General features: G+C 40.9%; 2 protein-coding genes across 5 annotated transcripts; both read left to right on the top strand.

Annotated features, from left to right (window-relative positions):
- fam98a (family with sequence similarity 98 member A) lies at positions 1-5,086 on the top strand. The gene is made up of 8 exons (XM_068327492.1): positions 1-135; positions 1,100-1,248; positions 1,338-1,472; positions 2,058-2,239; positions 2,820-2,900; positions 2,991-3,107; positions 3,352-3,519; positions 3,951-5,086. Exons 1-8 carry the CDS (start codon positions 98-100, stop codon positions 4,563-4,565), a joined length of 1,485 nt encoding a protein of 494 aa, XP_068183593.1. The 5' UTR covers positions 1-97; the 3' UTR covers positions 4,566-5,086.
- Positions 5,087-5,230: 144 nt separating this feature from the next.
- On the top strand, positions 5,231-20,723 carry si:ch211-195b21.5 (uncharacterized). Of its 4 annotated transcripts, XR_011037312.1 has the most exons (10): positions 5,231-5,600; positions 10,635-10,759; positions 10,855-11,464; positions 11,635-12,253; positions 13,584-13,651; positions 13,734-13,830; positions 13,932-14,047; positions 14,146-14,825; positions 17,785-17,909; positions 19,775-20,723. XR_011037312.1 is itself a non-coding variant. In XM_068327456.1 (8 exons), the coding sequence occupies exons 1-8, from the start codon at positions 5,406-5,408 to the stop codon at positions 14,590-14,592; spliced, it is 2,277 nt and encodes a 758-aa protein (XP_068183557.1). In that variant the 5' UTR covers positions 5,231-5,405; the 3' UTR covers positions 14,593-15,184. The 4 variants fall into 4 exon arrangements, 1 of the variants encoding a protein (XP_068183557.1); XR_011037311.1 differs by lacking the exon at positions 19,775-20,723 and having other exon boundaries at positions 17,785-18,250; XM_068327456.1 differs by lacking the exons at positions 17,785-17,909; positions 19,775-20,723 and having other exon boundaries at positions 14,146-15,184.
- Positions 20,724-22,400: the final 1,677 nt, after the last annotated feature.

Here is a 22,400-nt window from a genome sequence, read left to right as displayed (position 1 = left end):
CCTCAGTGAGCCGTCAAACGTGTATCAGCTGAGCTGGCTGATGTGAGCTCCTGCTTTCAGAGTGTGTGAACTGAGAACGTAGAGACAGATTGTTGAGATGGAGAATGACATCCTCGTCTCTCTTGAGGATTTAGGGTAAGTCGAAGATTATATTATGATTATAAACTAAAACTAGCATTCAAACCACCAGTCTACTTGGACCAGTGTGCCTTGCTTTAGCAAAGCGGCTAACCTGCTGTTAGCTAAGTTTAGTATGCGGTTAATGGTTTTGTTTTTGGAGGTGCGTCACATCTATGTTGGCCCGGGTATTTATAACGAACTGAGTTCATGTGTTGCGCCGGAAACTGCGTCAGAAGAATTGGTTCCTACCATAATTTATGTCAGCAGAGCTGACTTAACTAGAACCAGTTATCAGTGCTTAAATAATTAATTAATTATCTAGTAGATTCTTAATTGTCACTGAAGTATTGACTTCATGGAACACTAAGGCAAGTGAGTGTTGCATATATACAAGACTCGCATATTATACATGGGTTTTATTAGCGATATGCTATTATGGCAAGCGTTTGTTCTTTGCAGAGACCCTTTGCCTGATATGTGCGGCTGTAAACGTCATACAAGTCCAGACACCAGCTTCTGGAAACTTCTTGAGGAATCTTGGCCCATTCCGCATGGGCAAAGATCTCCAGTCCTCCAGTTACATCCTCCACCAGAGAATTCTTTTTAATTTAAGTCAGACTAATGGTGATCCAGGACTTCTTCTGAAACCAGGCCTTGGTGGACTTTGAGGTCTTCTCATTATGCTTCCGTGTTTCATCTTCCTCACAAATGGCAAGACATTTTCTTCCAGGATTTCCTGATACTTGGTGCAATCCATCTCACCCACCCACCCATCCATCCATCCATCCATCCATCCATCCATCCATCCATCCATTTTCTTCCGCTTTATCTGCCGCAGCGAGTCATTGGGAGCTGGAGCCTATCCCAGCTAGCATAGGGCATGAGGCGGGAGCAAGAGCAAGAGGCGAATGACCATCATGGACCAGAGTTAATATGGTCTGATGTTATTTCTAAATGGGTTGTGTTTGTGTCACTACAGGTACCAAGGCCCCCTAGTGGAGGACAGAGCTTTGGATTCAGCTGTGAGCAAGGGAGCAGCTTCGCCTGAGTACACAAAGCTCTGTGCCTGGATTGTCTCAGAGCTAAGACTGTACTGTAAGCTGGAGGAGAATGTCCATGCCACCAACTGTACGAAGTTCTGTTTTTCTTTTGAGATATGCCAGAGTCTGAGTTGTATTACCATGTGTTTGATAGATTTTGGTCTATGCACCTTCCAGGTCCAAGTGAATCAGAAAGCTTCCAACTAGAAATGAGTGGGCTGCTGTCAGAGCTTGCCTGCCCTTACTCCGTCCTTACCAGTGGAGATATCACCCAGAGGTTCCTCAATAGGGAAGACTGTTTGCTGCTCCTCAGTAAGTTAACAGCACTTTGCAGCAATACAACAAAGTCGAATACCTTTCTGAAAGAAAACAGATGTTTTTAAATGAAACATTGGGAAATTAAATTAAGCACTGATTGGCTCTGGGATATCTGCTTTGTTATCCAAGACATGTTTCATCTGAGTTAGAGACTCACCCTCATGTACATTTGACTAAACGTTTAGAAGTGAATCAAAATTTATTAGGATATTATGAGCCTGGTTTGAATATGTAAGAGAACACAGACCATTAATTAACGTGATTTATTCTGAGATTCAAGTCATTAATAAAGTTCATCAGCTATGCCTCGTGTAAATTGCACAGACACTGTACAAGAACTTTTTTCTGCTCCTGGTGGATCACTATAAACTATGTCAACAATAATTTCCCCGTAAGCACTAGCCCTCCTCCTCTATGTCAGTTAAATGGCATTGCATTTGCTCAAATGCATGGAATAGAGGAATGGTCGACAAAGCCAGATTTTCCCTTTAATGGCTCTCACTTATTTTCAGATGGCACTGAAAAATACTCGCCCTGTTATGGCAGTTAAAATTATTCGAAATGCACATTTTGTCACAGCATTTTTGGTGTCTGAGTTGGAGGCGTCGAGGATGATCCTGATTAATAAGCCTGAGAAAAAAGCCCAGGAGTCGGGCAGCCCTGCCTTCCAAGAACTGAAGGGAATCTGTATGGTGCTCGGTATGTCCAAGCCTCCAGCCAACATCACCATGTTCCAGTTTTTCAGCGGAATAGAGAAGAAGGTCAGTTGATGACACCAAGGGATTGAGTACACTTAAAACATTTAGCCCGGGGGAAATGTGGGTCCAGTCCATCACAAACAGCCCCGGGTTTGCTTACTAGTACTAACAGAGCTGAAACATGTCCAGGTCATTGCAAATACAAATAGTTATTTGTGACATACTTTATGGTATTTGACCAATAAAACTGTTTTCTAACCTGTTGTCAGCCTGTCAAACGGTGGTGATGACGCTGCATGTGTTGATAGACAGGCTGTTGATGGATGGAAGTATCCATTATACACAATTATTAGAAGAGTCTGAAGTCTGAAGCCCTTCGTCAGTCACTGTCAACTGAGAATAGAAGCACTATGGAGTCAGATGCCAAACATTTCAATACAGATGTTTCAGAGGAAAACATGAAAGCAGCATTAGCATGTTACATCTTTCCCTGTTTTAAAAATTAAGTTATCAAAATATTGATATTAAGTATTTATGAAAGATTGATGAGGTAAGCCGTTAAATATGTTGGCTATACTTAAAGCAGTTGGAGAAATGTCTTTGTATTTACACATGGAATCAAATCTGCATGTTGTCTTTCTAGCTAAAAGAAGCTATAAGCAGAGTCCCAGCCAATCACGTTGGAGAGCCTTTGATGAAAAAGAGCCTGGGACCTATGCACATGGTAAATTCAACAAAACACTTTGTCCCTCCCTTATTTTCCTATCTGTACGTGAAAGATGTCCCATAAATATTCTTTATTTCTGTTTTCCAGGAAAAAATCGAAGGTATCAACCAAGCACTTGTAAATGAGTACGAAGTGAGGAGGAAAATGTTGTTGAAACGTCTCGATGTCACTGTGCAGTCCTTTGGTTGGTCCGACAAAGCAAAGGTATATCTTCAATCTTTTTAATCAAATAATAATCAGGATGTGTTTTCACACTTTGTAGGTCTATGCTTTGCATATTTGTTTTCTCCACCTGGTTTCTCTCAGAAACTTTACATTGTTCAGTGGGTTGCTTCTTAGAAATACAAGAATGCTTGGCAGATCCGCTTGAAATATGAGTTCAGAAAAAAGGAAATCATTGCTGTTGTTTGCTTTTTAAAAATGGACGAGATGTGTGTTTGTCTTCCAGGCGTATGCAGACAAGCTAGCAAAGGTTTACCAGCCGCTACGTTCAACCCTCTACGCCAAAAGCAAAATCTCTGTCGCTCACCTTCTTGCTGTTCGACAAGACTTCTCTAAAATTCTTCGAACGAGCAGCGGCAAGATAAGAGAGAAGACTGCTTGTGCCATCAATAAGGTTGGTGTAACACCGGAATGTCACAGAATGTTTTCGTTTCTATGTCAAACAACATTTTTATCCTGTTAGTCTGTCAAAGTTCATGTCAGTATGTGCTCTAGTATTGAAGAAGCACTTTCTTTTCTTTTAGGAATAAAATTGACATTAACAATAAAACTTAAAGCTAATCTTTGTATTTCCATGTAGATGCATCCTTCTCAATTTATTTGACAATCAGTTCAATAGTTTTTCCATAATCCTGCTGACAAGAAAGCCAATGTCCATAAGGTCTTCAACAAACAACTATTGGTTTTAGTTGCATTTACGTCCAGGAAATAAGTTAATCTTCATGAAAGCGCTTTAGAAAACCAGTTTTGTCTCTTAAGTTCACTATTTAGTTTGATAACCGTTGTTTTTTAATCTCATGAACATCTCTTGTATCATTTTCCTAGGTTCTAATGGGTCGAGTACCAGACAGAGGAGGTCGGCCCTGTGAGATTGAGGCCCCACCTCCAGAGATGCCTTCTTGGCAGAAGCGGCAGGATGCGCCCCAAGGTGGGGGACACTATGGTGGAGGTGGACGGGGAGGCCACGATCACTACTCCCAAGGCAGCCGTGGAGGATATTCAGATAGAGGAGGGAGAGGGGGTCCCAGAGGGGGGAAGGTGCAAGGAAGCTGGGGAGAGGGGGGTGGAGGAGGGAAAGGTTACAGCCAGGGCCACTATCAAGATGCAGGAGCTCATCACGGGGGAGGAGGGAGGGGTGGTTACGGCGGAGGAGGGAACAACCAAGGCGGCTTCCAAGATTCTAGTTACCATGGAGGTGGAAGTGGAGGTGGTTACCATGACAATTACCACCAGGATGGGAACTGGCATCAGGAGAGGGGCGGGGGTCGAGGAGGTCGGGGAGGGAGGGGGAGGGGAGGTCGAGGAGGACAAGGGGGAGGCTGGGGAGGGAGAGGAGGGCAGAGTTTTAACCAAGGAGGACAGTTTGAACAGTTCTTCCAACATGGTGGGCAGCACTACAACCAGGCTGGCTTCAATCAAGGCAGACATTACACCAGTTAAAGACGCCGCGGTGGACATCGGGTCTGAGAACACATTCAAAATGCTTGTCATTTCAACTTTTCAGCTCAGTTTAAAGTTGATGGAAATACGTGTACAAACACAGTACAGCCTTTCATATTGGCCTCTCCATTTCATAATTATCTGTTTGTTTTATTTCACCCTTATATTCAAGCCAAACATTATGGGGTAAATTGGTCAGTTGGAGTGCATTATAGGCCTCATTTTCACACTTTATTAGCCTTACATTTGACGTTTTGTTCAGGAAGAGGAATAGATCCCAGTGTTGGTGCACCTGCTGTTTCTTCCGCTACGGGGGAATCTGTTGGATCAATGAAATGCTTTGTAGTTTCTTGAAATTTGACTTGGAATGGCACCATCTGTCCAGTCTGCGTTTTGTTTTTGGTCAGTTTGACTGGAATCTGTTTTTGTTATTTTGAAAAAGACATTGTATGCATACAGATATGGATGTTGGAAAATGTTTGTCTGGATGTGTGACAGAATAATAAATTCTGAGATGAGAACACAGCAGCGTTGTTGATTTAATTCTGAACATTTGAGCTCATGAACTTGCTGGACTGGCGCTGTGCATAAACAGTCCAGAAGGTGGCGCTAGAGTGGTCATTTTGCCACCGGCAATTATGCGAGAGAAGAAGAACGGTTTCCGGTGTATTGTGTCGCGTATCCGGGTGCATCGGAAATCAAATTCCTGCCAACATTGCAAACAACGTCCAGTTGATCGACTCAACAGCTTTTGGATTGCAAACAAACGCGACAAACTAATATCGCCCATTTAATGCCGCTCTCTGCCGGCGCTACCGTCGCCGGAACACCGATTTTAGCATGTATCACCCGGGTAACGATCCCCGCGGGACGTTGCGTTACGGTCCTCCGCGACACCCGGGTGCTATCAGACTCAGGAGGCCGTGTGGTCCTCGTCCGCCACCGGCACGCTATCCTCGGGGACCTCGTGGAACGTTTTGGGCATCGGATAAACGTTATCTCCATCACGGATCACCATCGGGGCCTTTCACCGGGGTACGTCCACCACCCAGTTGGCGCTAGCAAGAAATAGAGAACGAACATAGTGACGAACAGCCAGTATTGACAAGCGATCTACTTAGAAATTCAAAATACTTTTTTTTTCTTGCACGTTGGGTTAAATGAGCTAAATTAAATGCAAAAGTTTGATTTTAGAAGTGCTTGATTTTTTTATTTTTTTTTTAAATATTAATTTAAAATTGGAGTAAGGTGATGTTTGTTGTCGGTACTATTATGCGGAAGTAACATTGTCAATGTAGAACTGCTTCTGCTAACAGAATATTACAAAAGCTTTACCTGCAGACTAAAGTCAGTGCCTTTCTCCTACAGACTTCTTTTCTTCATTTTCAGATTGTTTCTCAGATACCTTGGAGACATTTAATGCAGCCTTGTGTGCATGGCATCATCATACTTCACAATGATGGAGCTTTATAGCTGCTAATTAATAACCATACAAATGTCTGCAATTTAAAGTTGACATTGTTAGCAAACTCTAGTTGCACTCAAATCGTGAAAATGTGTGTTTTTTTGTTTTATCCAGCTGATAATTTTTACACAGATTAAAAAAAAAAAAGTTAATATGACCATCAGACATAGCAATTTGTTTATTCTACTCAACGTCAAACACACCACAGCAAGTCCTGATTTTTCTGTTTAGGACAGTATCATCACTGCTCCTGCGTATTAGATGCTATGTAGGTCTTTTCTGCAAATGCTTCATCTTCTCGATGTCTGCAAGAAAGAATTCATTTCAGCGTCACTATCAACGGACAGCAGGGAATGGATCAGCCACAAAGGTATATATGCCTGCTTTACATAAAAAATGTTCAGTTGATAGTTTTCTTGTTCTACTTTAAGGTTTAATTCATGTCATTCAGCTGCCAGATGTCCCAACTACACTGTATTTGAAATTTCTTGCACCAAAGTGTCACAAAGGGAAACATTTGTTTTCCAGATTCTATGAGTTGTTCGGGTTAGGGAGGACCACTATGTATATGTAAAGACCTGAAAAATGTGATTTTCATAATAGATCAGGTTGTTTTCTCATGCTACACATTACATGACCGTAACCTTTTACGCAGCCTGGAAATAAGACAGTAAATAGACAGTTTTTGTTTTATGTTAAAGTGCAGTTGCTGTTATTTTTCTAAAATTAAGATTTCTGTCTTATATTACTTAATGTAATGCAATTGCCGTACCCATAAGTAATCTTGTCTCATCTTTTAACAGGTGCAACCTTTAAATGTCATTCTATATTTTTGGAATGAATTATTTTTGGAGCCATTGAGCAAAGCATAAATGATTCTACAGTCAAAGAAATGAAGATTGAAAGCTTGTAGAGGAAACTACACACTTGACGGAGTGTTGGGTATAATCTACAAGAGAATCCGTTTCATTTGTCACTTCAAATCTATAGTTAATGATGTACTTCTTCCATATTTGAAAAAAAACAACACTGTAAGAGCTGATTAAGTGAAATTTATTGTGCAATTTCTTACTAGCATGGTAGCAGCAAGCTAGTGGTCTTTCTTTCTGTACAATGATCCAGAGGTGATTGGATCTGCTTGCATGGATGGTTGCTATGCTGCTGTAGCTGGTGAGATAGTTTACAGTGGATAACATGCAATGGCTAGTTTCAAAAGAGCTCTCCTTGCTGGTGACTGATCCTGAAGAACAGTTATGTGGGTCAGTCATTTCTTTATTTAAACAAGTTTGCATATAACTTCATGGGAATATGCTGCAAGTCTATCGAAAGCCCCCTTGCCTTCACTGAAGTGTCACTGACCCATTAAAACAAGCCTGAAACAGTGGACCTGAGTTGAGTGTGCAGAAGTGGATGACTGATGGCTCAACAAATGGAAGGCACAGTTAATAATGGAACTTGCTTATACTCATTTAGGCTAGTAAATGCTAGTTTTAAACGTCATTTGTCAAATGTGTTTATTAACCCTGCATATTTATGTAGTCAGCCTTTTACTTTATCTCTTTTGCTTGACTGTTTGTGTTGCATATGTGGTTAGCCTTTTATTTGTTGTGATTACACTGTACGGTATTGTGTTTCTTTGTTTTTTTCACCTTACAAATGTAATTCAACAGTGGTCACACAAAGTATGTCAGAACTTTAAAAAGAAAAACTGTTTGCTGTCTTTCTTTAAGCTGCTCGGCTTTGTCTCTTGTCTGTTTTCTCTGGTAACAGCATCGAACATAACCTACCAATACTTCACCACAAGCGTTGCCACATGACTAAGTACACATTTTTCTTATACCCATAGTTCAGTGTGACAAGTGTAACGTGTAATGCTCAAACAAAAGGAATTAATATTCTTTGAAAGTGCTTCTATAAACCATTCAGTGATGTGCGGTCAGGGGAGGCAGGTAAGGAACGGCCTCACCTGCCTCCCAGTGATATCCATTTGATGTGAATTATATATTTTTCGTTTAACATCACCAATTTTAGGTTATTTTTACTCAAAATTGCTGAATTTTCACATTTACTGAAATACTGAGAAGACGTGGTGAGGCACCAGCCAGCCGAGCCTCACCATGGATTGTGCAATGGCTCAGCTAATGTGATGGCATACCATACAGTGATCTCTCTGTACGTCGCTATTAAAATGTTCAAACACGTTTGCTCGATGAACTAATATATAGTGTTTTTTGTCAACTTTATGTGTGTAACGTCTTTCTTTATTCGAGCGGTCCTGTAACTGCTGGGAAAAGGCAGGCAGTTCTCGTGCGTCATGGTAGGGGGCGCTGGTGATCCCAGGGATTCGGCTGAGGATTCTTCTTCCTCAGCCGTAGAAGAAGTGACAGTAAACTACAATCTACAGTCAGAGCTTCAAGTACAGCCATTCATTTGTTTTCCACTCGCCTTGCCTTACTATAAAAACGGAGGACTACATATCTCAACTCAAAATTTTCTTGATGCTCTTGTTCCGAAGGAGCTGTGCATGGACTTCATTTATAAGTAAACATAAACAAAACGTGTAGTTAACAAGTTTTTAAATCAAATGTGCTTATTTGTGTGTTACAGTTTGTATGTGTAAATTCTGCAATGAGACTTTAAAAATAACCCAGTCACAAATAAGCTACACTGTAGGTTCATATGTTAACATCTTCATCTGACTATGATGATTGCGGGTGGCACAGTGAGTAGTGCTGTCGCTGTCTGGGTTCAAGTCCTTTCTTTGCAAAGTTTGTATGTTCTCCCTATGTGTGGTTTTCCTCTGGGTTCTCCAGCTTCCCCCTGCCTCCAACAACATGCAGTTTAGTTGGATACGACATGTCAAAATTACTCATAGGTGTGAGTGTGTGCATGAATACTTTGACCTTTGTGCGGTTCAGCAGTTCACTGGCAACGCACCTGCAATGTCCCCCCGCCTTTTGCCCGAAGTCTCCTGGGATACACTTCAGCAACCCCCGTGACCCTGAAGAACAGAAGAAGATAAATGGATGGATGAATCTATAATTACATCCCGCTTCAAAATGATGATGTAATTGTCAGTGTTCGTCCGTTCGTTCATTCGCCCGTTAGTATATCCACCAAATATCTTCGCAACCATTGCAGATAGAAAGATGAAACAAAAAGAAGATTACTCTGGTGGCAAAGGGGATGAAAATGACATGATGACCTTAACCTTGACAAAACTAGGTCATGGTCAAATTGCAACTTCTGTACACTCAAGAACTGGATATGATAAACAAGGGAGAAGGCCAGAGTAAGACCGTAGATCAAAACTAGTGCTTTGATCTAACTATGCCCTAGCTTTGATCTATCGGCAAAGCTAGTGCATAGTTTTGAAGAAAGAGGAGGAGGGAGGAGTTATTGTCATTGAGCGGCAGAGCTGTCATCGGAGAGATTGTCACACATATGTAGCAGTGCTGCTCAGTGGGGGTTGTGACTGAAAGGGGCACTACAGTTGTCAGATATGATGGGTTTTCATATCTATGAATGTTCATAAGTCAGATGTTCGTATCTTCAGGACTACCTGTATTTGTAAATGTGTGTTAGCTACAATGATATAATCTTACAGTGGTGGGGAGATTTCTGATTTTTTTCCTGGAATTTTTTAAACACAGTTTACCATCCTTAAAGTTTCTTCTTGAGTTCAGATTTAGTTTGATATGGTCTGAAGAGTTGGAGGTTTCATATCCAGTAAAAGTAAATCAAAAACACCCAGACAAAAAAAAATGAAGAAGTGCCTAATAAATAAATAAATCTATTTTTTTTTAATCAAAGGTATTCTTTTAGTAAAGCTAGATTTCATCTTAGACCATCCTAGTCGGTACACAAGTTGGTCCCTGATTTATTGCTGAGACACAAAAAATTTCTACATTAAATCAGCTGAAACATGGCAGCATCAAAAGCAGCCATTGATAAATCTTATAGAGACTAATTTTTTACCCAAGTCCATTTGCTGGTTGTTTTGTTTGTGCATAAACAGGATTGTGGAAGAACACAAGATTAATTCATGTAAAACTTGGAAGGATTTCACCAGTTCTTTGTTTTATTGCAAGATTTTTCTCAAAAACAGCTTAATTATTGGCAATGGTGTACTTTGCTGTGTGTCAATCCAGGAGGAAATATACTGTAATGTCTAAAAATAACAAAAAATAAAAATTGTATTTTTTGATATTTGAGCCAATGCAGTTTTCCATATTTAGGACACAACCATCAAGAATTTACATTTTTCCTACATTCAAAAAGTAATGTTGAACCAGTTTCCTCCAAACCTTTGGTGAGTAGTTTATGGGCCTTAGCATGTTGTTTGATCCTGTAGACAAGAGGAACATCCCTGACCCATGTGTCATTGTTCTTTACACCTTGACTTGTTAGCATTATTTTGGTTGACAGGGTCATTATGGCAAGTTGGATGAGAAAAGCATACCTTGAATTGCCTGCGTTGTAACCACGCTTCAAGATTCCAAAAGTTTTGCATTTGCAAATAATGTTTAATTTGTATATTAAGTTGTGAATATGCAAGTGCGTATTTTTTCTTGTGCTATAACATGAATTCTGAACACTCACAGCCCCACTGTAGCAGCTACTCCATAGATGGTAGTACAGAGATTGCATTGGGAGGCCACTCTGCAGAACTACTGCAGACCCCACAGTGGAATCCCGCTGCAGTTGGTCATCATATTCTAGATCACAGGTATTTACTACATATGTTAATTGTTTGGTGCGGTCTGGAAGAATTAACTTTTTTTTGTCTACTGCTGTTCAAAACACATAATTGTTGATTTCCAGTCAAAGAGCTGGCGAGGAATTCCTGAGATGCATTGCAGCCAACAAGCCTTTCCCAGACTATCTCAAAGGAGACATGGCGTACAACCTGGCAGATGCATTGAAGTCAGCCGATGTCCTCAAACATTCAATCAAATCAGAACTTGAGTCAAAGAACCATGTACCCAGGAGCAAGAGCCGTAGTCGAAGTCGCGGCAGAAGCAGGGGCAGATCTCGAGCCAAAAGCCGTGCGAGAAGCAAAAGTCGTGCAAGAAGCCATAGCCGTGCAAGGAGCAAAAGCCGTGCACGCAGCCGAAGCAGAGGAAGGGCCAAAAGTCACGCTCGTGGCAAGAGTCGAGCAAGAAGCAAAAGCAGGTCCCGCAGTTGGAGTCGAAGCAAGAATAGAAGTCCTGTACGGAGCAAGAGCCAAGTCCGGAGGACCAGCCCACAAAGTAGCAGTTGGGAACTGAGTGAGAGCAAAGACAAGAAAAGAAAGAGAAGCCCCAGCCTCAGCTATGACAGCTGTAAAAATCTGATGGGGAATAGTCTGTTAGAAGGTCTGAAGCTGGTCATGAACAGCAAAGAACTGGATAATCGGTTACCTTCCCTCAAAGATGCTATCCTCACAATTCAGGTAAAACCCGTCGTCATCGAGAACTTTGCTTCTCAATTCTTTTCTGTTTCTGTTGCATTTCATGGATCAGAACCTGCTCCACCTGTAGATATATTTGGCACATATTCCAGGATATAGTGATAGAGCTACCATCTTTAATCATGCCATTGTTTTGAATGTTTTCTGTGCAGACCTCAGACGAACCAATTAAAGCAGAGAGTGTTTCCAATGAGCAACCTTGCAGCCAGGACAATTCAACATTGGAAAACGACAGTGTGCTGCTTCCTCATGACAGAGTAGGCAGTGACTTTTCTTGGCTCCAGGTTCCAAGTCAAGAGGAGTATACAGCTCAGAAAGCTGCTGAGCTTGAAGATGAGGAGTCATTCTTGTATGGGAACGAAGACCTTAACAGAGAACAAGCCTGTAACCTCTCTACCATAGGATTGTCCCAGGTTGGAGAACATGCCCAACCACAGGAAAATTATATTGTTGCTCTCTCACAGCTTTCTCAGAACAAGCCAGTATTGGGTAGCATTGGCATTTCAGAGTTACCCCTTCAAATTTCTTCCTCAAGCCCATCCTCTTCTGATCTGAACAGTATTGACCACGAAAAGATCAAGAGTATATTAAAAGGTCTGGGCGCAACAGACCTCAACGAGATCATGGTGAAGGTGCAGGAGCAGCAGGAGATGAAACAGCTCCGTCCTGCTCCTCCAAGTTCAGTCACAACAGCAGCAGGTTTGGCGTTGCCAGTATTGAAAGACCCAAAGGTTCGTCAAGCTCTGGAGTCTCTCCAGTTGCTGATCAAAGGTAAGACTCCTCTATTCAGTGAGAAATTCAACAGTTTTTCAAGTAGTTGGATTGAATGAGATCCTTGGTACATATACAGGTAGTCCTCAACCTATTCATAAGTTGAATTGTTCATAAGTTTTTTATTATTAAATTTCAATCTATAATCGCTATTTGATGTCATTTAAGCTACTCTAAATACTAAAGTAGCATTCCTTAAAACTGACCAGAAACCATTACAAGATCTAAAAACAACAAAATAAAATCCTGTAGTACAGTAATGTAACATTAACATCTCTACTGAATGAATTGTCTCCTGGGGGGTGTAGAGGCTAAGCCAAGCTTTAATCCACTGAGGTATTCCATCACACTTACGTGAATGACGCACTGATGCACTTCCCGGACATCAAAAGACACGCAGTCATGCACACAGTTGTTCACATCTACGAGTGTTTGTGAACCGGATGTTCGTATCTTGAGGACTGCCTGCATTGTTTCAAACCATTTGGAACAGGTTGCTTCTAGTAATTCTGTTTTGGCCTGTGTCTGTTGGCTGGGTGTTCGGTTTGTGAGCAGAATTAAAGAAGAAAAGACTGTTTTCCACAAAACTTGGTAGACGATTTTCACATGACCCAGTTCATTCTGTACAAGACATTAATTTGGGTTTAGAATACAACTTCTTCATTTTTCAATTCTCGATGTCACCCAAAAATTAATGCTGATGTGGTTCCACGTAACTTTATTTTTATAATATTACAAGTTAAGGCATACTTAACAGATTTTTACAAAAACTTTAAAGGCGGGGGGAAGCAGACAGTACAGTCTTTAGAGCACCTTCCACATATTTTGAAGCTTTGAATCCTCTGACATTTACTATGAGTTTGATTAAATAATACCTTTCCTGTCAGCTCTTTGGCTGTTTCTATCAAATAAAGGCAAAAAAATCCAAAAAGATTGTAGCTTTAAAACGTTTAGAGCCGTTGGTCAGGCAAACTACTCTGACTTGTTCTGGGGCTTTTGGGTCTAAATGGAGGTAGACACTACTAGGTGCAGTTAATGTTGACTCTGATCTATAAAGCTGATTGTTACAACCCTACCAATTGAAAAGAATGTGCCCATCTAATGCATGGGTTGTTGTCTGTTAAAATGCTATTTATTTAGCACTGAAATAAGTGTCACTTAATATGGGATCTTTTTCTCTCCAGTTGTCAAGGATGAGATTTTGTCACAAATGAGCGTGGAGGATTTGGAAACTGCCTACTGGCCAGATGAATTATCTTGATAAATTATGGTCTCTTTTTAAATGCTTCCGAAGTAGAAAACATTATTTTGGTGTTCTATCTTTCATTAGCAACAAAAGACAAGAGAACAAAAGGTGATGGCAGCAGCACATCTCAGAGACAATCTGATGGACACAAGGTAAAAAATATCCAACATGTGACAAGCTAACATCTGAGTATTAACATACAAAAGCCTATAATTTTAAAACTGTGCTTCTCAGGTAGATGTTGATGACACGAGGAAGAGAGAGAAACGAGCCAGAATGAATCTAATGGAAAATTTGATGAAGGAACTGGTGGAATTGATGAAACAGGATGGTGAGGAACTTTTTTCTTAGCACAAACTGGCATTTCTTCATTGTGTGATTCATATTAAATCATATCCCGTGTGCTTCAATACTTTTCTTGTACATTTTCAGGTTTGAGTTATCTGACACCAGTAATCGGGTTTTACTGCCAGAATTGCGAGGAGTTCATCGGAGATTTGAATAATGCTGAAAATCATGCAGCCACCCACCATAGTGTCTCTAAAAATGTAAGCATGTTTCCTGTTCTGTTAGTTTATAGTCTCATAGCAATCATTTGGATTTCAAGTCTTCATAGAGCATATTGTTTTCTGTTTGTACTTACCAGAAATTGCAGGTGGACATACTCAGCAGCAAAGATCATAAAGACCAAAGTCGCCACAGGGATTCAGGAGACTCTAAAACTCACAAAGACTACCAACAAGACCAGATCAACAAGAAGGATCACAGAAGCAAACGCCACGATGACCACAGAACGCGCGGTGACAGCCAGGAAAACATCTTTCTGCAAGAGGAGATGAGAAAGGAGAAGATGATCATAACCGTGTCCTGTGGACCCACGGACTCCGCTAACATCAGGCTCAAGGAGGAGGCAAAGGGGGAGTTGGAACGGATCGCAAACAAGGGAAACCCTTTGAAGGATGGCAAAGAAAAGAAGAAAGGCAAAAATAGGACCAGCAACAGTAGTGATGACGACAAAGGAAAACCACAGAAAAAAAAATCACTAAAAAAGAAGAAGAAAAAGGAAAAAAAAAAAGACAAGAAGAAGTCCTAGTTGTTGTTGAGTGCTTGTCGATTTCATAGTAGACTGAACCTTCAGATGATGTCTATAAGAATAATGCAACTCCTAGAGTTTTTCTGTTGTAAGGTCCAGGCCCTTAGTTCTGAGTTCTTCATGCCACAGGGAACGAAGTTCCTTTTTTTGCTTCTTATTTTGTTGACGTGACCAGAGGAGGGAGTTAAGCTTCGACGAGTGATTCATCATTAAAGGAGCCGTCTGACAATAAGGTTTGTTGTTTGTCCACCAAATAAGAAGTCAACTGATTTCATCTTTGTGCGTCGGTTAGAGAAATGGCTCTTCACCCATATGGACACACACACACACACACACACACACTATAAACGATTAGATAACCAGTAGATCAAAATGTTTGTTTTTAAACTATTATTAGTGAATAATTGTACATGTATGAGCCATTTCTCGAACTAAGTGTATGCAGCTCCCAAATGAGTCCATTTGATATCACCATTGTGCTTCAGAGGACAGGTAGAACTTCTCATCAGCAGACAAAAGTTAAAATTGACCAGTTAAATTAAATTGAAAGTACTTCTTACATTGTTGAATCATATTTAAATAAAAAAAAGGATTTGGCTACACATTTATTGTTTCAATATTGTTATTTATATATTTTGTAACGTCGTTATGTTGAGAAATTTTTATTTTATCCAGTGTCTTTTTGTGTTTTTCAATTTCTATCAGGACTACAAGGTGTGACACAGTCTCTGGTGTGATGATATTCTAGAATTAAAATAGCAAAATTTATGTTTTCAAAACGTTTTTTAAAAATTGACTGTCCTAGAAATATCTGTAATGAAGGCAATCACAAGGAACAGTCTGGAGTTATTTTACTTTGCTGAGGTAGACAATTATAGATACAAATTAATATGAAGTCGGGTTATAAGTCCCATTTGTGATCATTTGTATACTCTACATGAGCAAGGTGTACCAAACAAAGCAATCCCTATGGAAGAAATAATATTTTATCAGGTGCACATGGTGGGAAAAGCACAGAAGGAGGCTAGTTGGCCTTGAAGACTAGTTGAGGGCAGTTTGGGTGAGATAAATACACACTACGTACAGTAGTTCTATTATGTAGACAGTAGAGACTGGTGCAAAACCACAGTGTCTGCGAGAAGGACGAGGAGATGCAAAACAATCTAATATATACTTTTCTGAATACAGAAAAACACACACAAGGGGCTCATGCGTATGTAGGGGGAGGTAGAGTGGCGGGCAGCTCCTGCTTGGTGCACCATAATGAGCAACTTGTAAGGGAGAAGGCGCCTTGCTCGAGGGTGCCTTGGCAGTGCTCCGGAGGTGAGATGACACATCCCACTATCTGCTCACACTGCGGATGTTTTTTGGTTGTGAGTGGGAATCGAACCGCCGATCTTAGAACATTGACGACCCGCCCTACCACTGAGCCACTGCTGCCTTCAAAATAGAACTACTGTACTGTACGAATTGTGTGTGTTTATCTCACCCAAACTGCCCACAACTAGTCTTCAAGGCTAGAGCTCATGGGTAGCCTCCTTCTGTGCTTTTCCCACCATCTTTACCTGATAACAAAATACGATTTTCTTCCATAGGGAGTGCTTTGTTCAGTACACCTTGCTCGTGTATACAAATGATCACTATGAATTATGATTCAGTGACACTTACGACCCAACTGCTCGCTGACTTTTATTCTCTGCTGCTGCAAAGTGAAATAAAAACTTCAACAACAGTTCCTTGTGATTACCTTTGTTCCAGAAAGTTCCGCGACATTGACACAAATTACTGTTGTATTTGAAGTCAAGGGAGTTTAGTGTGAACAGAAATGGAGTGAGGACAGTTCTCTGGGGTACACTGATGCTGATTAGCAACTGTGAAACGCACCGATGTAGCGTCAGTGAGACGGTCAGTGATTCAGGTCATCAAGGAGTTGTGCACCTTGGTTTGTCTGCCCCAGCCATAAATAGGTCCCATACCGAACGAGCTGTACACCCATGATCCCAGGCCCAACATGTACTGATGTGTCTCATTAAGACAAAAGAGTTATTTAATTATGAAATTCAATAAAGGAATCGAAAAGGGCTCCTAAATAGTATTATGTCAGCATGTTCAGACCCCTACCTCAAGACAGACACTACATTACCTCAGATCCTGAACAAACCACAAGAAGGACAAAGACGGAGATGTACCAACAAGCATTTGTGTTGACATCGGATTGAGTCATGGATGAGCTGAAAACTCTAACTAATATGAAATCCACCATTGATGAAATATGTTGTTTTACAGAACTATCAAGCTTATAATACTAATAGGTTCTAGGGCCATATTTTCAGGACCCCAATCACATTATAAAGTTCTGTTTCCTAATCTTATTTTTTTTCTAAAAACTCGAGTCTTTTGTAATTGTGCGGCAGAAGGTAAAAGTATCATTTTAAATCTGCATTTACTCAATTTAAATACACATTTGTTCAAGAATTAATGTTGCAATAAATTCTATTCAAATTTGCATATATTTTTATTTGCACAAACAACAGCAGAAATCTCTCCAAGATGATTATATTTACACATGGTTATATTTCATCCTTTAATTTTGTATATATTAGATCGAGGTGATCTAATACCCATAGTTGTCCAGCAGATGGCGACACACGAACAAATAATTCAGAATTAACTGCGAAACAAGAATTACAGTACTTTAACTTCTAAGATGAAAATAATTCTCTGTAAGGCTGAATAATATTACAGTGCATGATTGTGGTTAGTTTTGTAATGTTTGGCAGGTTTTTCATGAATTATTCACTCCTTTCCATGCATTTGCACAACTGTAAAAAATTAACTGAAGCAGGTTTTGCAGCATTCCTGTCTATGTTTTACTGCAAGTCACAGCCGGCCCCCATCTGTAATGGGCCGCTGCTTGTAGAGGGCTCAGAACACTGCTGCCTTTGTCACGTTCTTATGGACTCTGATTACCTGCACTAAATGAGCACTTGAGCGCTTCAAAAACTAGAGATATACAGTACACTCTATTTTCAAATTCTCTGCATGATGTGAATCTGAATATCAAAAAAGAACCATATTCACGGTGCCATCTCCCTCCTCTTGCTCTGTGGAGCTTTTAGATCCAGTGCCACTGGATTGTATGGCTGAGGCTCCTTTTAACATCTATTCATCCATTTTCTTTTGTTTATCCAGGGTGGGGTCACGGTGGCAGCAAGTTTTGAAGGATTCCAGGTGTCCCACTCCTCATCAACATATTCTTCCTCGTCCTGGCAGATCCAAAGATATTCCCCGACCAAATGAGATGTGTAATATGCAAAGTAAGTTCGGGGTTTTACCACAGGGACTCCAGGAGCCATCCTAACCAGATTCCCACCACCTCAAACCTGGCCCATCTGTGCAAAGGAGTTCCCCCCAGATCTGAGCTCTGAGGTTGACACCAACAGACCTGCAGCAGAACTTCATTTTAACCATTTCATGGAAGCAAACCAAGGACCAGAGGGCTGAGTTTGTGTAGTTTCTCAAGCCTGGGGTGGTGGGGGTGACATCAGAGCTGCTTGGTCAAAAAGTATATTATTATTATTATTATTATTATTATTATATCACAAATCTGTTTCTTGTGTCTGTCATTACTCCCAAAGAACTTTAAAAAAGAAATCTTATCAATGATATTGGAAAAAATATCTTACTTTTGATGAAAGTGTTAAGATGCAATAAAAAAAGCTTTTAAATGTTGTAATGTTTCTCCGCACCTAGCTTGTGTGATGTCATGGATTTCTTCACATCTGACGAGAAACATACTGTTTGTTCCTGTGAAGTAGACCTGAGGTTGTGTTGATGCTTGTCTGTCTGCTGCAAGTCCGTGTGTGTGTGCGTGTGTGTGTGTGTGCGTGTGTGTGTGCTTACTCGTATTTGCATTGAAATAAAAGACGCCCCACCCAGCCCAGCTGTGAGCTCTGCTGGAGGGTTCAGACTTGTGTGCGCTTGACGAACATTTGGAGGACAGCAAGATGACAACATGAACACTTGATCCTTTTTTTATTATCTTATTAAAGATATTGGTCAATAGATTAAAAATGAAGTTTCATGCTTCCTGCTCTGCTCTCTCTGTTTGAGAGTTAAGTCCACAGCAGGTCTTAACTGTCAGTGTTTGCTTAATGACAAAGACTATAATTGTAAAGGGGAACCACGCCTAGACTCACAGAGCCATGACAGCACACTGGTAGTTAAACAGTAAGGATAAAAAGAGGTTACGGTGGGAGGTGTGGTCAGGAGCTTTCTCAGAGGTAAACAGCAAACAGGCCCTGTCCTCAGGCTGTTGTTACCTTTCCAGGGATTAGAGATAGGATTGGGAATTGCAGAGGAATTTGTTGATTCCCCTCTGGGAGAAAATCCCACATCCCACAGCCAGGATTTGGGTTGAAATTAACCAAATGAGGATACGATTGGTATGTTCTCACAAAACATCTGAGAGTCACGTGGTTTGGCTAATGATCTCAACAACGACAGGAGTCAATGTTTTTCTTTCCGTCTGCATCATGGGTTTGGTCCAAGAGGGCTTGGGACTGGAACCAGGGTACTCTTCAGGGGGTCTGACCTCAGGAGAGAGGTCATCCTGGTTCATGATTACAGACGCTGCCTCATTTCTGCAGTCGCCTTCTTAAAAAATGAATAATAAGTCATTTCTGTGCACCCAATAATTGTACTTTCATTTCCAGATTATTTATTTTTTTGCACCTTGAAACAAATGTCCCCATTATCCGTCATAGGAAATACATATTTGATTAAAAACCACTGGGCAGATAATAGGAATGTGTTGAATATAAAATATATTTCATTTATATGCATATATATTCATATATCAGCAGATAATTGTGTGGATGCATATAAAAAGCACACACTGAACACAAACAATAAAAACATCCACACCCAAACGCAGTTAAAAAACAGGTTACGTAAGTCAGAAATATTTTCAACGCACTGGGAAAGTGTTTCAGTGTGACGGGAAGGCAGGGTAGAGTCTTTGTTTGCTTGTTTGTTTGTTTGTTTCCTTCATGACGTGTGTACAGTAATGACAAGACAAGCCTTACTCTCTGTATAAAACACACACATTAGTCACTGAAACCTGAAATAAGTGAATACACCTGAATGCCTCCTTGATTTATCCATTTTTTCCCACATTCAGGTTGGGATGGAGCCTATCCAGCTGACATTGGCCGTGAAGCCAGGTCATGAAAGGCAAAAACCATTGGGGAGGGAACACATAACACAGGAAGAACATGCAAAATGTGCATGAAAAAGTCCCAGGAGGATTTGAACCCACAACCTTCTTGCTATGAGGCAACAGCTTAATCTATAAATAATAACAGTAGAATCAGTGCTGCGACGATCAGCAGTGGCATATTAAAAACAGAAGTGGATCTTCCCTCTCCCTACACATGACAGGAAATGACCTCTGCATCTCAGGGGTTACGGTCTGCGTGGGAATGACGTTTCGTCATCCATCGCCTACAGAAGAATCTGACTCCATCAGCTTCATCACCATTTCCAGTAAATCCCCGTTTGGATCCATCAGAATGAATGTCAAGTCGTTTTAGCTGGAAATCCAACAACAGTGTGACGTTCAGTGTGAAGGGCAGTTTTGTTTCCGTCTCATCACCGCCTAGGAAACCGTTCAGAAGAGCCGTAGAGCAGAGGTTCATCTGCATAACAAGAGAAGTGCATTATTAGAAGACCCTACCTCCTACACAATGTGTGTGTATGTGTGTGTGTCTGTGTGTGCGTGTCTGTGGGGGGGGGGGGGTTAACTCTTTCAACATAGTTTTAGTCTGAGTTCCCTTGCTACATCATGACCAGCCAACCAATCACAGCGTGACTCACAAGCTGCCTGGGGGAGAAGCAGCGGTGATACTGATCTGAATCCTCATTGTGATGCCGTGATTGGTGGTTCAAGCTCTTTGACCGAACCATGTGTCTCATGCTTGATCATTCCCCGTCATATCTTCTTTTATTCTTCAGTTTTTTTAATTATCAGTAATTTCTGCCTGTGCCAGTTCCCATGACTTCCTTTTTCTCAGTAGCTTTGCAGAACGTTGTCATCGTCCAATACTTTCTTCTTCCTTTTTTTTTCAGAACATAGCATGTCAAATAAAAGGAAGCTTTATACTTTATTTATATCTCACCTTCAATAACTCAATTTGTGCTTTTTTCTTTTTTTTTACATATACAGGTAATTAAAGTCTTTCTTACTTCCTGCAACACCACCACACTCACACACAAAGAAATTAAAGTTTCTGATCATAAATTCACATTTTCTTCACCTTAAACTGACTCAGTCCAACCAAATTGTAGTTTTGACAGGTTGGGCTGAGGGGCTTCTGCGATGCTTTTATGACCCCTAAGCTGAAAATTTCCCAGCAGCCCTGTCATTTAGCGTTGAGGCTGTAAACAAGAATGTGCTGAAACAATCAGGAGAAAGAGGATCTCTTGCTCTTCCTCCTCTCCCCCCCCACCCCGTCATTTGCTCTCTCTTGCATTAATGTGGCTCCTCAGGTGATACCACAACACACATTCCAGGACAAACAATCATGACCGGGCCTGTCCTGCGCCGACACCCACGCACTTACCAGGCTTAACGTAAACTCTTGTCTGTCGCAGCTCTTGTGTGCATTTCCAGCTCAAATCAGAAAGCGAAAGGCTTCCCATAAACATTTGATGGGAACTAAAAGCTTATGAATGGCCTGGGCTTTTAACAGGAAGTCCAGTAGGCCTATTACTGGATGATGGTGCTTTTACCCTGCAGTCAGCTGCAGACATAGATTAACATCACTGGACTCCACTACAACACCACCAGAAGAGACAAAGGGACACGCCTGCTGACACACAGTTGCTCCACGCTGACCAGCAGAGTTCCCAAATCAGGAAGATCCAAGAGATCTGTGGCACGTTCAAGATTTCCTGGTGTTTTGGAAGTTGAGGTTTTTGTACAAAAGTAACTTATTTCTTCTACAGATGGGGTTATTTATTCCATCTGCTTTGCGTAAGACATAAAGCACATGGAACCACATACCATATCCACTCAGGTGGATATGGTATGTGGTTCCTGGAGGAGAGGTAAACCTCAGACGGGTCACACGATCACTCACACCTGTAGTTCTTTAATAGTCACTACGTCACCACTATTGCTTGTTTTTGAACCTTGGGAAGAGGCCAGATTACTTACAGAGAGCAGGAGATGAATGCGTTACTTCCACACAGCACGTACAATATTGAATCACAAGTTGATGATTGACTGGCCTGGACAGACGGAGACACAAAGGAATACATCGTGTTAATTCCTGGCAAATATTCTGAAGCGCCGCTCAGAGTTCAAAGTTCTCTTTTACAGGAGATGAATTCTCATAATAGCCATAACGGTCGTGCACACATGATAGGCTGCACTACAATCAACAATAAAGTCTCTGTATTAAAGGTATTAAAGTTCATCCTTGACAAAAAAAAAAAAAAATTCCATGGCAACTGAGGTCAAGAGATTAGGTTGAACACTTCAAAGTTTTGAAGATTTTGAATTGGACTAAAAGTGAAAGAAAAGCAAAACTTCCTCCCTGAGTCTCCCAGTGAATCTAATCTCACGGCAGCTAATCATTGATCATTGATTATTTTACAGTCCACAAACACACCACTGCATCTGCAGGGCAGGACTTTCACAGTAGACAGCTGATAATATTCACACAGTGACAGTATATTAGTTTAGCATTTTCTAATTGTAATAAAAACAACAAAATGCAACTTAAGATGATGGGAGTGCCTTT

Source organism: Antennarius striatus, chromosome 11 (assembly GCF_040054535.1).
Source record: "Antennarius striatus isolate MH-2024 chromosome 11, ASM4005453v1, whole genome shotgun sequence".
Taxonomy (NCBI): Eukaryota; Metazoa; Chordata; class Actinopteri; order Lophiiformes; family Antennariidae; genus Antennarius; species Antennarius striatus.
Note: the sequence above shows the minus strand (reverse complement) of the source record. Positions and strands in the feature narration are given on the sequence as shown.

What these genes read in the sequence shown, in the direction of transcription:
- fam98a (XM_068327492.1), top strand. Translation starts at nt 98, where the DNA reads ATGGAGAATGACATCCTCGTCTCTCTTGAGGATTTAGG. An exon ending in TCAGCGGAATAGAGAAGAAG is followed by an intron (nt 2,240 to 2,819) that starts GTCAGTTGATGA and finishes TTGTCTTTCTAG; the next exon opens with CTAAAAGAAGCTATAAGCAG. An exon ending in GTTGGTCCGACAAAGCAAAG is followed by an intron (nt 3,108 to 3,351) that starts GTATATCTTCAA and finishes TTTGTCTTCCAG; the next exon opens with GCGTATGCAGACAAGCTAGC.
- si:ch211-195b21.5 (XM_068327456.1), top strand. Translation starts at nt 5,406, where the DNA reads ATGTATCACCCGGGTAACGATCCCCGCGGGACGTTGCGTTACGGTCCT. An exon ending in CATCGGGGCCTTTCACCGGG is followed by an intron (nt 5,601 to 10,634) that starts GTACGTCCACCA and finishes GAACACTCACAG; the next exon opens with CCCCACTGTAGCAGCTACTC. An exon ending in CATCATATTCTAGATCACAG is followed by an intron (nt 10,760 to 10,854) that starts GTATTTACTACA and finishes GTTGATTTCCAG; the next exon opens with TCAAAGAGCTGGCGAGGAAT.